The 13,952-nt window shown below is 47.2% G+C and overlaps 2 protein-coding genes across 2 annotated transcripts; both read left to right on the top strand.

Moving 5' to 3' along the window:
- Positions 1-4,230: 4,230 nt before the first annotated feature.
- On the top strand, positions 4,231-5,271 carry LOC114862360 (C-C motif chemokine 20-like). The gene is made up of 4 exons (XM_029162565.2): positions 4,231-4,392; positions 4,492-4,606; positions 4,778-4,877; positions 4,954-5,271. The coding sequence occupies exons 1-3, from the start codon at positions 4,332-4,334 to the stop codon at positions 4,875-4,877; spliced, it is 276 nt and encodes a 91-aa protein (XP_029018398.1). The 5' UTR covers positions 4,231-4,331; the 3' UTR covers positions 4,954-5,271.
- A 3,127-nt stretch (positions 5,272-8,398) lies between these two features.
- Positions 8,399-9,747, top strand: LOC114862058 (C-C motif chemokine 8-like). The gene is made up of 4 exons (XM_029161945.3): positions 8,399-8,557; positions 8,987-9,110; positions 9,187-9,298; positions 9,386-9,747. The coding sequence occupies exons 1-4, from the start codon at positions 8,503-8,505 to the stop codon at positions 9,416-9,418; spliced, it is 324 nt and encodes a 107-aa protein (XP_029017778.1). The 5' UTR covers positions 8,399-8,502; the 3' UTR covers positions 9,419-9,747.
- Positions 9,748-13,952: the final 4,205 nt, after the last annotated feature.

Here is a 13,952-nt window from a genome sequence, read left to right as displayed (position 1 = left end):
CCCTCTGTGGGAAAAGAACCCGCAGAACCCACAGAAGAAGCCTCTGTGGGAGAAGAACCCCATGTGGGAGAAGAACCCACAGAACCCACAAAAGAAGAAGCCTCTGTGGGAGAAGAACCCACAGAACCCACAGAAGAAGCCTCTGTGGGAGAAGAACCCACAGAAGAAGAAGCCTCTGTGGGAGAAGAACCCACAGAAGAAGCCTCTGTGGGAGAAGAACCCCCTGTGGGACAAGAACCCACAGAACCCACAGAAGAAGAACCCTCTGTGGGAGAATAACCCACAGAACCCACAGAAGAAGCCTCTGTGGGAGAAGAACCCACAGAAGAAGCCTCTGTGGGAGAAGAACCCTCTGTGAGAGAAGAACCCACAGAAGAAGCCTCTGTGGGAGAAGAACCCTCTGTGGGAGAAGAACCCACAGAACCCAAAGAAGAAGCCTCTGTGGGAGAAGAACCCTCTGTGAGAGAAAAACCCACAGAAGAAGCCTCTGTGGGAGAAGAAGCCTCTGTGGGACAAGAACCCACAGAACCCACAGAAGAAGAAGCCTCTGTGGGAGAAGAACCCACAGAACCCACAGAAGAAGAACCCTCTGTGGGAAATGAACCCACAGAACCCACAGAAGAAGCCTCTGTGGGAGAAGAACCCTCTGTGGGACAAGAACCCACAGAACCCACAGAAGAAGCCTCTGCGGGAGAAGAACCCTCTGTGAGAGAAGAACCCACAGAAGAAGCCTCTGTGGGAGAAGAACCCTCTGTGAGAGAAAAACCCACAGAAGAAGCCTCTGTGGGAGAAGAAGACTCTGTGGGACAAGAACCCACAAAACCCACAGAAGAAGAAGCCTCTGTGGGAAATGAACCCACAGAACCCACAGAAGAAGCCTCTGTGGGAGAAGAACCCTCTGTGAGAGAAAAAACCCACAGAAGAAGCCTCTGTAAGACAAGAACCCACAGAACCCACAGAACCCACAGAAGAAGAAGCCTCTGTGGGAGAAGAACCCACAGAACCCACAGAAGAAGAACCCCCTGTGGGAGAAGAACCCACAGAACCCACAGAAGAAGAACCCTCTGTGGGACAAGAACCCACAGAACCCACAGAAGAAGCCTCTGCGGGAGAAGAACCCTCTGTGACAGAAGAACCCACAGAAGAAGCCTCTGTGGGAGAAGAACCCTCTGTGGGAGAAGAACCCACAGAACCCACAGAAGAAGAACCCTCTGTGGGAGAAGAACCCTCTGTGAGAGAAAAACCCACAGAAGAAGCCTCTGTGGGAGAAGAACCCTCTGTGGGACAAGAACCAACAGAACCCACAGAAGAAGAACCCTCTGTGGGAGAAGAACCCTCTGTGAGAGAAAAACCCACAGAAGAAGCCTCTGTGGGAGAAGAACCCTCTGTGGGACAAGAACCCACAGAACCCACAGAAGAAGAAGCCTCTGTGGGAGAAGAACCCACAGAACCCACAGAAGAAGAACCCTCTGTGGGAAATGAACCCACAGAACCCACAGAAGAAGCCTCTGTGGGAGAAGAACCCTCTGTGGGACAAGAACCCACAGAACCCACAGAAGAAGCCTCTGCGGGAGAAGAACCCTCTGTGAGAGAAGAACCCACAGAAGAAGCCTCTGTGGGAGAAGAACCCTCTGTGGGACAAGAACCCACAGAACCCACAGAAGAAGAACCCTCTGTGGGAGAAGAACCCTCTGTGAGAGAAAAACCCACAGAAGAAGCCTCTGTGGGACAAGAACCCACAGAACCCACAGAAGAAGAAGCCTCTGTGGGAGAAGAACCCACAGAAGAAGCCTCTGTAAGACAAGAACCCACAGAACCCACAGAAGAAGCCTCTGCGGGAGAAGAACCCTCTGTGGGAGAAGAACCCACAGAACCCACAGAACCCACAGAAGAAGAACCCTCTGTGGGAGAAGAACCCTCTGTGGGAGAAGAACCCACAGAAGAAGCCTCTGTAAGACAAGAACCCACAGAACCCACAGAAGAAGAACCCCCTGTGGGAGAAGAACCCACAGAACCCACAGAAGAGGCCCGTGTTTGTGGGCTCAGGAGCGATGAAGGATGGGAACCCGTGTCAGGACAGGAAGCTGTGAGCCAGCTGTTTGCTGCCATGTTGGACCAGTGGTGACAGATACAAGCATCACAAACAGAACAGGCCGCTTTGACTCCACCCTGAGTCTAACACTGAGCTCAGCATTGTTCTCCTGTCAAGTGAATGGGCCTGTGCCCAAAACAGCCTCAGGGCTTTGTTCCCTTTGTGAATGAAGCCGTTCTCTCCTTCTTCTGCTTTAGGAGCATTTGAACTAAAACATAACCTACATTTGAAGTTGATCCTTGGTTTCCTGATAAATCACGTGATGCTGAGTGGTTTCGCTCCAGTCGCTGGCGCTTTCCCAGAGGTGGTTTTGCCAGGAAGGATCTGTGTGACCAGTAAAAGCATTCATTCATCAGCCCACAATAAAAAGGATTTTAATTATACGTTGAAGCCACATAAAAAATGATCAGGGTGAATTCACACAGGACTCACTTCCAGCTCTGAGCATCTTCCATCATCCCTCCGTGTCACGTGCACCTTTTGTTCTGCGATTCAGCCCCACTTCGTTTTTAAGGTGTTCCAGTTTTACCTTAAGCTGATCTTTGATGGGTGTTTTTCAGTCTTCTGTCAGGTGTAAACTGAGACCCATACATTCACGTTCCTCCGTCCTCAGGTTTGGCCTGAAGTCATCTAGAGTTTAGGTTTGCACGGATGCGTGGTCGCGGATTCACTGCACGATAACTGTCCTTTTGAGCTAAAGCTCTGTGCTCTGATACATCTGCTTTGGCTCAGTGATGCCATGAACAGGTGCAGCAGAACAGCTTTAGAACAGGCTTTGACCCAAAAGCCCAATTAGTTTTGCTGGGAGACTTCCAGCTTCACATGGTTCCCCTCCATCTACCGGCCTCAGAACGCGACTGACTCACGGGATTGTTGACATAGCTGAGTGCAGGTACAGTAGGATGCGATGTGGATGTGGTGAATAACAGGCCTCGCGGCTATTCAGGCTAGGTTTAAAGCACTTGAGATGTCAAATATATAAATGTAGTGATGAGTCAATGTTGTTTCATTCAGCAATTAACTCTGCCACGAGTCTCATCTGTAGAAATATTATCTGATGTTCATTTGAGCCGTCATCACATCAAAGCTTTATGTTTTTATTGCTGATGTTGTGAACGTCCCACACGTTTGCAACTTTGGCTTTTGTGGGAAGTGTAAGTGAGTCTATCAGCAGTTTATGATTCCTGCATCATTTTTCCAGATAACCTTTACGTTGTTGACCAGAAAGCAGAGCAGAAACCGTAGTTCGGCTCAGGTTTAACCCAAACCACAAGTCGTCAGTGAGTAACTGTGTCGCGGTTCTAGTTCCTCATTGCTTCGAAACGCAGCTTCTCCCTGAACAGAATGACGACGCACGGATCTGAGCGGAACACGCGTGTGAATGTGCAGCCTTGGCCCAGTTCAGCGTTGAAGCGTGGGTTCGCCTTTTAGAGCTTAGTGAGTGAACACAGCTGCTGTGACCAGAAACCATCCACAGCTTCGGGCCAGAACGTCTGCTGTGACTACGAGGCTCTGCAGCTGCAGGCGAAGCGGAGTCGGTGGGAGCGACTACAGCATCTGTGTAGAAACTGACAGTTTAGCTCATGTCCAGTCACGCTCAGCTCAACAGTTGCATCACTGCTGGCAAAAAGAGTTCCTCTTCACTTTCCCCTTCAGCTCGTGCCTTTAAACAGGCCAGACCACCACTGACAGCACAGATAGAATGTGAGACAAGATGCAAAAGATAGGAAACAACAGTAAAGTACAGTAAAACACGTGGTTCCCAGGAAACGACCTGTGGTTTGTACCGTTTGAACATTAAATATGAGCAAATGCAGCTTTCAGCATAATGTGTGTGATAATGTGGGCCCTCGCTGGTGCAGTAAGTGTTTTGCAAAGTAATGAAAACATTGGTGAATATGAAGGCGTTTCACACTGTATCTGCTGGAACCTGCCTGTGCTTCTCAATGGGCTTTTTAATTGAAACGTAATCATAAAGCATGAGAGACAGACTGGCCTCAGGGACGCGGGGATGAATGACATACGGGAAGATTTGTCAAGAAAACAACAAAGGGGAGGACACGCGTGAGCGCCGTGCCAGCGTTTCCATTTCCCGCTCACTGGAAAACGCTTTCACTTTCTGCGGCTCACCTGCATAAATACCTGCAGGGAGCCTCTGCTCATCACTCTGCTGGGAGCCTCGCCTCGCTAAGCGAACAACCTGCTACCTGAAGTCAGACCTGCGAAGGAACACAGGAGAATGGCCTCTGGAGTTGCAGCTCTGCTCCTGCTGGGCGTCGTGTGCTCTGGGTTGGTGGCAGGTAAGACGCTCGGCGAGCGCCTGGCAGCAGGTTGCAGGCTTTCCCTGGATTTGAACTATTGTCACTGCTTCCTCTGATCCGTGACGCATCTCCCTGCAGGTGAGGTTGCCATGGACTGCTGTCTGGACAAATCCTACAAGATGCTGCCGCTCAGGATCCTCTCAGACTACAAGATCCAGGAAGCGGATCAAGGCTGTGACATCAGCGCAACCCTGTAAGTGAGGACCACGTGCACGGGAAACCTAGAGCAGGGAACGACCTGGACCTGTTGGCTTTCCTGCTGCAGTAGAGTGATGCTATGATGTGCAGTGAGGTCGTGGGCGTGTTTCACCCCAGGCTCCGTCTGCAGCTAAATCTCACTTCTCTATCTCTCATCTCCTTTCAGGTTTATTACAAAGACAGGAAGAATCCTGTGCGTTGCTCACCCCAGCGAGAGAGAGTGGGTGGAAAAGCACATCAAACTGCTGAACAGGAGGAAAGAATAGGTACAAAGCTCCGAACGGCGCTCGTCTGCAGGGCAACGGCTTCCGACCTTCCCTAACCCACCTCTCTGTGTTGCAGGAGCCAAACTCCAAAGTGGAAGCTACACCTGTCTGTGAATCTGGTCAGAATCTCAGAGTGGTCGTTTTGAGCTGAAGAACCGGCGCTCGCTGTCCACGTTGTGTTTGTTTCTTTCCGTTTGTGGTGACTGAGTGTTGGTGAATGGATCCTTCTTTTCTTTGAGTGAAATATACTACAGAGAAACACTGACTGGCCCTGATTTGCCTGAAGCTAATGCAATGCAATGTGAATGCAATTGTGAGGAAATCTCTTTCATGCACCTTTAAACCTGTAATGTTGAAAGTCATTTTATAAATAAAGTTTGATTTTATTTTCTAACTCCTGGTTCCTGCCTTTCATTGAACACATCTGATTTGATTGAATGAAGCATCAGACTCTGAATGTGAGGTTTTAAAGTGCAGCTATATAATAAATTGAATGAACACACAAAACATACATGATACATTAAAAGAAATGTATAGAAACAACTGGCTGCACCCAGCAGAGACAGAGCTAGTGAATAAACAGTGTGTTCAGTAAATGATGGAAGCCAAGGTTCAGGTCACGGCTCTGGACCCTGGACGTCCTCATCTGCTGCTGACAGTCATTCGTGTTGTGTTGCAGAGCGTGTTCACATGTTTTCACACGCTGCAGCGTCTCGGCTCCATGACACTTTCCTCTTGGGAATTTCCATCTGTCTTCTGAGTGGGAGCAACTTGAGGTCAGATTGGCGCTCTGCCAGTCAGCAGCTTCCAACACAGACGTTGTTGTATAACTTTATTGTGAGCATAAATGTGTTGCTTGTGTTTGGGCTCCATTGTCGTTGCAGAGGACCGATAAAAAGCCTAATAATGACTCGTATTGTTCAGGGAAACAGGCGCCGCATTCAGGCAAGAACATGTCCCTCCTGCACTTTCACTCTGCAGATTCACAATAAAAGCTTAAACATTCACAGGATTTATTAGAAAGAACCAAAAGATCCCTAAGAACCTGAAGCAGCAGCTCTGAGCTGAACAGAAGCAGGGAGTTTACATGGAGGCTCCTGCACAGGGCTTCTTCCTTTAGGTGATTTCAGATGACACCACATAACATCAACTTTTATACAGAAAACTTATTATTACTGTGTAATGAGCTCAGCCTCATTACACAATAATTCATATACACACAAAACAACTCTGTACTGTGGTTTCGGTGTAGGATCCACAGTCACAAACGCAGACTTCTGTTTTCAGGAATGACACATTTGGGCTGTTGGGGCCACTGACATTTTCATAACAGGAAGTCCCTTCAACTTCATTTGACCTTTATGACCTTGACGCGTCCTCGTGGCCAAAGAACAAGGTCCCCTGTGTTCATCAGCATCACCCACCAGGATGTGGGACTGATGAAGGACTGATGAAGGAGTGCTTCACAGACCACCCAGAAACAGAAGCCCACTCCCCCGAGCATTTAGGTGGTTGCTGTAAACACAAGTCAAATGAAACAGATCGGACCCCTTATCTACTCCAGATCACTGCACGCATCCCTCCCTCCGTCCCAGCCACCGGTTCTAGGAAGCGTCTGCTGCTGGAGCCAATTCCAGCAAATCTGCAGCTCCTCCTGCACTAAAAAAAGCATTTTCTCATGCTGGTGGGTGATAACACTAAAGACATGTTGGAAGACACTCTGCTGCAATCAGAGACATGTGTAACAGGCATCACTTTGCTGACTTGTCCATCATTTTGACTTTATGAGGTGATAACACCTTGATGACATGCGACAGATGTAAACAGACAGTCTGATGAAACAGAGTCCAGCAGAATTACAGCAGACAGACGTTTGACCTCTGACCTCTCCCACTTGACCTACAGCAGCGCACGTGACTTGTAAACACGCTTGCTACTGCACACACATCACTGCATCAAACAGCCTTCAAAGGCATCACACGGGACTGGAGACGTGTCGCTTCCTGTGCACCCACATTCCGCAACATCTTTCTTTAACATAATATTGCTCTTGGACAGAGACTGTTTAGATTCGTGCCAGATTTATTTCTGCAGGCAACAATTCAGGTTCATCCACTTTTCATATCTTACTGTAAGTGCTAAATGAGGGAAAGTCCAAAATCATTAGCTGCAACTGACACTCCAGTAACTGGCAAACTGCCCGTGTGGCCATTTACAGGAAAAGGAAAGGCTTTCAGTTAAGGCAGACTCACTGTATGTCCACAAAGCTCATGTCAACATGAAGGGATCATAGCTGAAGTCAAAACTTCCTCAGCACATTAACTGAGGAAGAGAAAGTTGATCTTTACAGACACTCGACTCAACTCTGCATTTCCAAGTAGGCGTCGCTGAAATGGGAACAAAACGCAGTGCAGTGATGCGTTGTAATAGTGCAAGTCTGATCAGCACCTTGATCACTCACTGTTTATTTTGTGCGATGCTGTATTTTTAATTTGTAAGACAAGAAAGTAAAACCCAGGTGCTGCAGGGTTACGACGTGAGACACGAGTCTCACTTTCTTTGGCATCGAGTGTTCGTCAGCTGCTACAGTCAAACTGAACCTAAAACCTGGCAGCTGAGTCGACCACAGGCCTCCGTCCCATCGTCATTTAGGGGAAGGCTGCACGTATTCCAGCGCGTCCACCAGAACCAGAACCTGGATGCAGAAACCCGCGGGTCTGTTCTGTTCATCACAAACACTCCTTCATCTCTAGCTTCTCGCTCACACACTGCTCCTCTCATTTATCTGCTCAGGCTTTTCCCTTCGTTTCGCTCGGACCCCCTCCATGTGAGCTGCTCCTCCAGCTGGAGGTGGGGGTGTGGGTGGGGGTGGGTGTGGGGGCTGTAGTTTCCTGCCTGTGCCTGAGCTGCAGGAACCCTGTGGTCTTGGTGGAGCTGCTAGTGCTGTGTTGTTTGGCTCCATCGCGTCCACTCTGCTGAAAGCGCCTCATTCACACTGCACTGTGACCTGAGGACCAACCAGCGCTCAAACACCGGTGGAGGATGAGATCAGCTGATAATGTGACTGTAACAAAACCAAACCAAACGGACATTATTCCCGGTTTGAAAGCTTGTACTTTTAAGTGATGGAGATGCTCCATGGACACAGACAGAGCCCTTCGTGTGGTCTGGAGGTGTTGAAGATGCACACTGGAATCACCTTAGTGAGCTGGTATTTCCATTTCACTGTTCTTATCACAGTGTAAATATTGACCCAGGGTTCGGAGGTTAAATCACTAACTGGTGTTTGTAGATGTTCAAAGATTAGAGAAGTGCAGCACATTCAATGTTTCTTTTACCAAAGAAGAGACGTGACACCATCATCTAGGAAGTGAAAGACTTGACGAACAATAAAAGGGGATTTTTACCCGTGGGAGGAAACTCAAGAAATATTGTTTGGAGTGTTAGAACAGTTCAGTGGCCAAAGCTTAAAGGGACTGTGCTGGGGGAGGTGCCCGGAATATGAAAAGTGAAAGTGAGTGGACACTGGAGAGTATAAAAGGGAGTGAGAAGAAGCGGAAGAAGAGGCTCCGCTCAGCTCCAAAGAGACGAAGAAGAAAGAACCACAGCGACGCCGCAACCAGTCATGGCTGATGTCAAGACCTTCCTCTGCATCCTCCTCCTCGCCTGCTGCGTGACAGGTGAGTTTCACCAGGATCCTCATCAACAGTCGATCTAATGCCTCAGCTGTGTGAACGCAGCAGCCTTAAAGGACAGCAGGTGTCATCTGTGTGAACGCACACACAGCACAGGGGAAGCTGAGGTTCCACAGCGAAGCGGGACATGGCTCACAGCTCAGTGTGCTGCTTATCAGCACAAAGGGGCGAAGCCCACGTGTGGAGCGAAAGCAGGGCGTGCTGCTGGTTTTCCCCTCACACTTCAGAGGTAGAGGCTGCTGCTGGAATTCCCAGTTCAGGGGCAGAGACGACAGGCAGGAACCGCTCATGAGCTTCCAGAGAATTGACATGCTCACATTCCGACAGCAGCTCTTAGCTCAGTGACGGCAACGCTCAGGACGTTCCATCCAGAGCTCTGACCTTCTGACCTTCTGACCTTCTCTCATCTTCCAGTGACACTGCAGCAGGTGCCCGTCGACTGCTGCCTGAGGAGCTCAGACAAACGCTTCGACAAAGCCCGAGTGGTGGACTACACGGAGCAGAGGGCCGGCAGAGGCTGCGCCATCGATGCCACCATGTAAGTTGTGCATCTGTCAGCATTCAGCAGCGCACAACAATCATGCTTTTCTGACCACGGCCTGTGGTTCTCGCAGCTTGTTGACCAAAAGAGGCAGGAGACTGTGCATGCCTGCTAAGGGGAAATGGGTCCGAGCTGTGAAGAGCTACGTTAACCAGCTGAGACAGGAGTGTAAGAACAGCTTCCAGGTACGTGTTCTGACCCAAGCACAGTGTCAAGAGAAGTGCTGCCACTTCTGCACAATCACAAATTAACTGATGCCTGTGACCCTACAGGAAACCCGCTGTGCAGGAGTGAAGCTTGGGTGAACAGGCAACGATGACCTTTGACCCCTCCAGCCACAGCCACCACAAATAAGTCAAGGATGAGGCTGAAATCAGATCATAAGAATACGTGCAGGGCTTCCACCTGCTTGTGTCAAAAGCTATTTGTTTTATTCATTTTGGTTATTAAAAAAATTGAACATGATGAAGGATTTTTATATTTTTACAGAGTTATATTTGTTTGTTTTATGAAACCAGGGATTAAAGAAGCTTAAAATGTGAATCTGTACAGTTACTAAGCTAAACCAAGTCCAGTTCATTGAATCCATTCATTTGACTGTTTGCCTTGGTCAAAATAAACCTTTTCCTCCTAATCATGTCTGTGATTCGTTCTTATTTCCATTGGTGTTAAAAATAAATGGTAAAAAAAAAGGTTTAGGCTCAAAAATCATAAAAGCCATCAACAAAATCTAATTAAACCACTACATGTAACTAAGGGCTTCTCTTTATTATCAATTTTTGACAAGTTGTGTTATAACCAGTCAGAAGTGCTAGAATCTGGTAAACTAGGAAATGAAAGCAGACGTGAGATAGGAAATTAAATGACGTAAAGTCAAGTCAGGTGTCCTCTGTTGTATCTTAAATGATAAGGATACTATTAATAATAACATAGTATTAGGTTTAACAGATGTGGACTTTACTGCAGCCTCTGCTGAAGACTGGGAACCGTCCAGCAGCTGCAGTTCGTCTGAGGCCGTTGAAAAGCCGCTGGGTTCAGATGCTTTGTGGTTCTCAGAGTAACTCGAACCTTTCAGACACATTGTGTGTGTGTTTTTATTGTTACATACCTAAAAAGAGGTTCAAGGTAAATGCACACTATTAATGTGAAGGACAATGGGACGCACTGACACCACATCTTTCTTTATCCTTGTCATGTTTCCAGGCTTTTGCTTTCTAACATATCAAGTTCACGGCTGCGCTGACACGTTCGGCTCAATCGTCTTTCATCACTGAACAAAAACTTTCACCTTTTAATCCAGCGTCACTCCAGGATAAATGTCAGATTTGGTTTCACCTTGTACAAATGAGGGAAAAGCACATTTCAGCCAAAATGCTGTCTAAACTGTTACTTCCCTATTCAAATTTCAAGTACATTCAATAGAGACAGAACTTATCATTTATACTGCAGATCAAGTGAACATGTGACATAATCCAGAAGTGCCCCAGGTGAACGTGGCTGCAGCCACTTCCTCATGTTGCTCCATCCTCAAGGAATTTCCACTGAACTGTGCGTTAACTGCTGATGTTGTGAGATTAGCATCTACTGTGGGTGTGTAACATTTAGGGTGATGTGGCCTGAACATGGTTGCGATGCTCTGTGGTGGTGTCACATTCCCCCCACTGGCTCTTATCAACTCACCACAGGCATGAAGCATCAGGTGCTTCCTGTGGAGGCCACGTCACAGCAGGACCGACTGTTCAGCCGCGTCTGCACTGCATTTACGCCGCGCCTGTGGCAGAGGAGAATCATATGCTCCTGAGCTCAATGCTTCAAACCCAGTGGGATCGTCCACTTGGAATGATAACTGAAGGGCCTCTGTTGGGAAGCAGCGACTATTGGTCATTGAGGAGGGGCTGCTCCGCTGTGAATAACAGATGTGTTACTTCTCTGAGCCACGATGTTTCTGCTGAGCAAACACACTTCTCACACATAAAACCCCTGTAAATATCACTAAATGCTTTTCCAGAGAATTTGCAAAAGCAGAAATGCTTCATGAATTACACAGTGGTGAAAGAATGGTGCGTAAGAGGAGCTCACCACTTCCCCCCTGCAGATCCTCTTCTCCTTATATTGGACGGGTCGTGTGAGCGACTCACATATTCTGCAGCTCCCTGATGATTTACTGCAGCTGGATCCCAGTCAGAATATTCTTGGCTTCTGCACAGACGTAGAAAGTGTTATGCAACGTTTGCTGTCGGTTTGGGATCATTTCTGCGTTGGAAACTTCCTCTTTGTTACTCGTCTCTCCGTCTTAGTGTTACTCAGAGCTTTACATCACCACCACTGGCCGAGCCGAGGCCAAACGGGCAGAACCAGGGGTCCGGGTCCAACCTTCAGCCAGTTTTCATCAGGTAACCGTTTGATCCTTTTTGCAGTTCTGTGTTGATCAGAACCTGAAGCCAACTCATGACATCATGTTATGACGACGTCCACTGAGACTTTGCTGATGTTACTCCTGCAGCCATTTCAGATCCTGTTTAGTAGAATCCACTTTAGCAGGTGATTACTACACAAAGCAAAGCCTCACTAACAAAAATAATCTAATCTAATCCACCCAGGTCACGTTGATCTGAGGAGATTTGTGTAAACCAAAAAAGAAGACCAACTGGAATAGTTGTGCCTGGAGAGGCAACCTGTCACTCAAGCTCTTTCATCGAGCCGAGGGTGGTTTCACGGTGTCTAACATGTCAAATGTGTGTAACGCTGCACATGGAAGCCAAGCAAAACAAGCACCGGGCCCAGATGAAGTGTCAGCACTTAGCGACGCCATGGAGCTCACACAGCGACGCAGGTGGAAGGTTAAACAGCAGCTACACGGACGCCTGACCTGGGAACAGCTGATAATTAGATCATCACAAGCAGCTGAATTCTGCCAAAAGTCTCAGCTGATGTGTCTTTTAACACGTGATGTCACCAGTAACAGATAATGTGAAGAGAACCGTAAATACTAAAATAATGTGAAGCTCCACTTCTTTTGTCTGATGAACTGCCTTTTGTGATTCTGAAACAATTCAATTCAATTCAATTCAATTTTATTTATATAGCGCCAAATCACAACAAAGTTATTTCAAGGCACTTTACAAAGTAAGGTTTAAAACCTCATACAACTAAACCCAACAAATCCCACATACAGCAAGCATTTAATTTGACAGCAACAGTGGAGAGGAAAAACTCCCTCTCTAACGAGGAAGAAACCTCCAGCAGAACCAGACTGGATGTGGGCGGCCATCTGCCTCGACCGGTTGGGGTGAGAGGATAGAGAGAGAGAAAAGCACAGCAACAGCAACAAGCAACAACAAGCAACAACAGAGCACAGGCAGGATGGTAGGACCAGGGACTGGATACAGGCAGGATGGTTGGATCCGCAGCTGCCCATCACAGACACCAAACTTTGAGTCCAATGATACCTGTAGGTGAGGACAGAGAGGGAGAAAGAGTGGGGGTGGGGGGGGGGGAGAGAGAAGCACAACTACTGGACAGAAAGAGACAAGGTTAGTTAAACATGGGACAATGATGGGAGGTTATGGGACAGAGGAGGTAGAAGGAAACAGAGGAGCTCAGTGTATAAATTAAGTCCCCCAGCAGTCTATGTCTATTGCAGCTTAACTAAGAGATGGTTCCTGTGACTAACAATAATTGCCAGTGACCTGAACCATCTCTAACTATAAGCTTTATCAAAGAGGAAGGTTTTAAGCCTAATCTTAAAGGTGGAGAGTGTGTCAGCTTCTCGAACCTGAAGAGGGAGCTGGTTCCAGAGGAGAGGAGCTTGGTAGCTAAAAGCTCTGCCCCCTGTTCTACATTTAAACACTCTAGGAACCGCAAGTAGCCCAGCGCTCTGAGAACGAAGTGTTCTGCTGGGAGCATAAGGAACTATAAGGTCTTTAAGATAAGAAGGAGCTTTATCATTGAGTACTTTGTATGTGAGTAGGAGAATTTTAAATTCTATCCTACATTTTACAGGCAGCCAGTGCAGAGAAGCTAATGTAGAAGAAATGTGATCTCTCTTTCTAAGTCCTGTCAGAACTCTGGCTGCAGCATTTTGAATGAGCTGTAGGCTTTTTAAGGAGCTGTTAGGACATCCTATGAGTAAGGAGTTACAGTAGTCCAGCCTAGAGGTAACAAATGCATGGATCAGTTTCTCTGCATCGCTCTGAGAGAGGATGCTTCTGATTTTAACTATATTTCTAAGGTGGAAGTAGACGGTTCTGGAGATTTGTTTAATGTATGATGTAAAAGAGAGATCCTGGTCAAACATGACACCAAGGTTCCTCACAGTAGAATCTGAAGCTAATGTTATGCCATCCAGGGTGGCTATCTGACTCAATAGTGTCTCTCTCAGATTTTTAGGCCCAACAATAGTCTCGGTTTTATCTGAGTTTAGGTGAAGGAAGTTTTGGGACATCCAGGATTTGATGTCTTTTAAACAACCCTGAATTTTGACTAGTTGATCTGTTTCATTTGGTTCCAAGGACATGTATAGCTGAGTATCATCTGCGTAAAAATGAAAATTAATAGAATGCTTTCTAATAATCTCACCTAGAGGAGACATGTATAGGCTAAACAGAATTGGACCTAGCACAGAACCCTGTGGAACTCCATAGCTAATCCTTGTGCGTGTGGAGAATTTATCATTAACATGAACAAACTGGAATCTGTTCAACAAATAGGATTTAAACCATCCCAATGCTGTTCCATTAATCCCAATTCTATGTTCTAGTGTCTGTAATAGAATGTTATGATCAATTGTATCAAATGCAGCACTAAGATCTAACAGGACAAGGACAGAAACTAGACCAT

The sequence above is a fragment of the Betta splendens genome, chromosome 9 (assembly GCF_900634795.4).
Source record: "Betta splendens chromosome 9, fBetSpl5.4, whole genome shotgun sequence".
NCBI lineage: Eukaryota > Metazoa > Chordata > Actinopteri > Anabantiformes > Osphronemidae > Betta > Betta splendens.
This window is presented reverse-complemented; position numbering and strand designations above follow the sequence as displayed.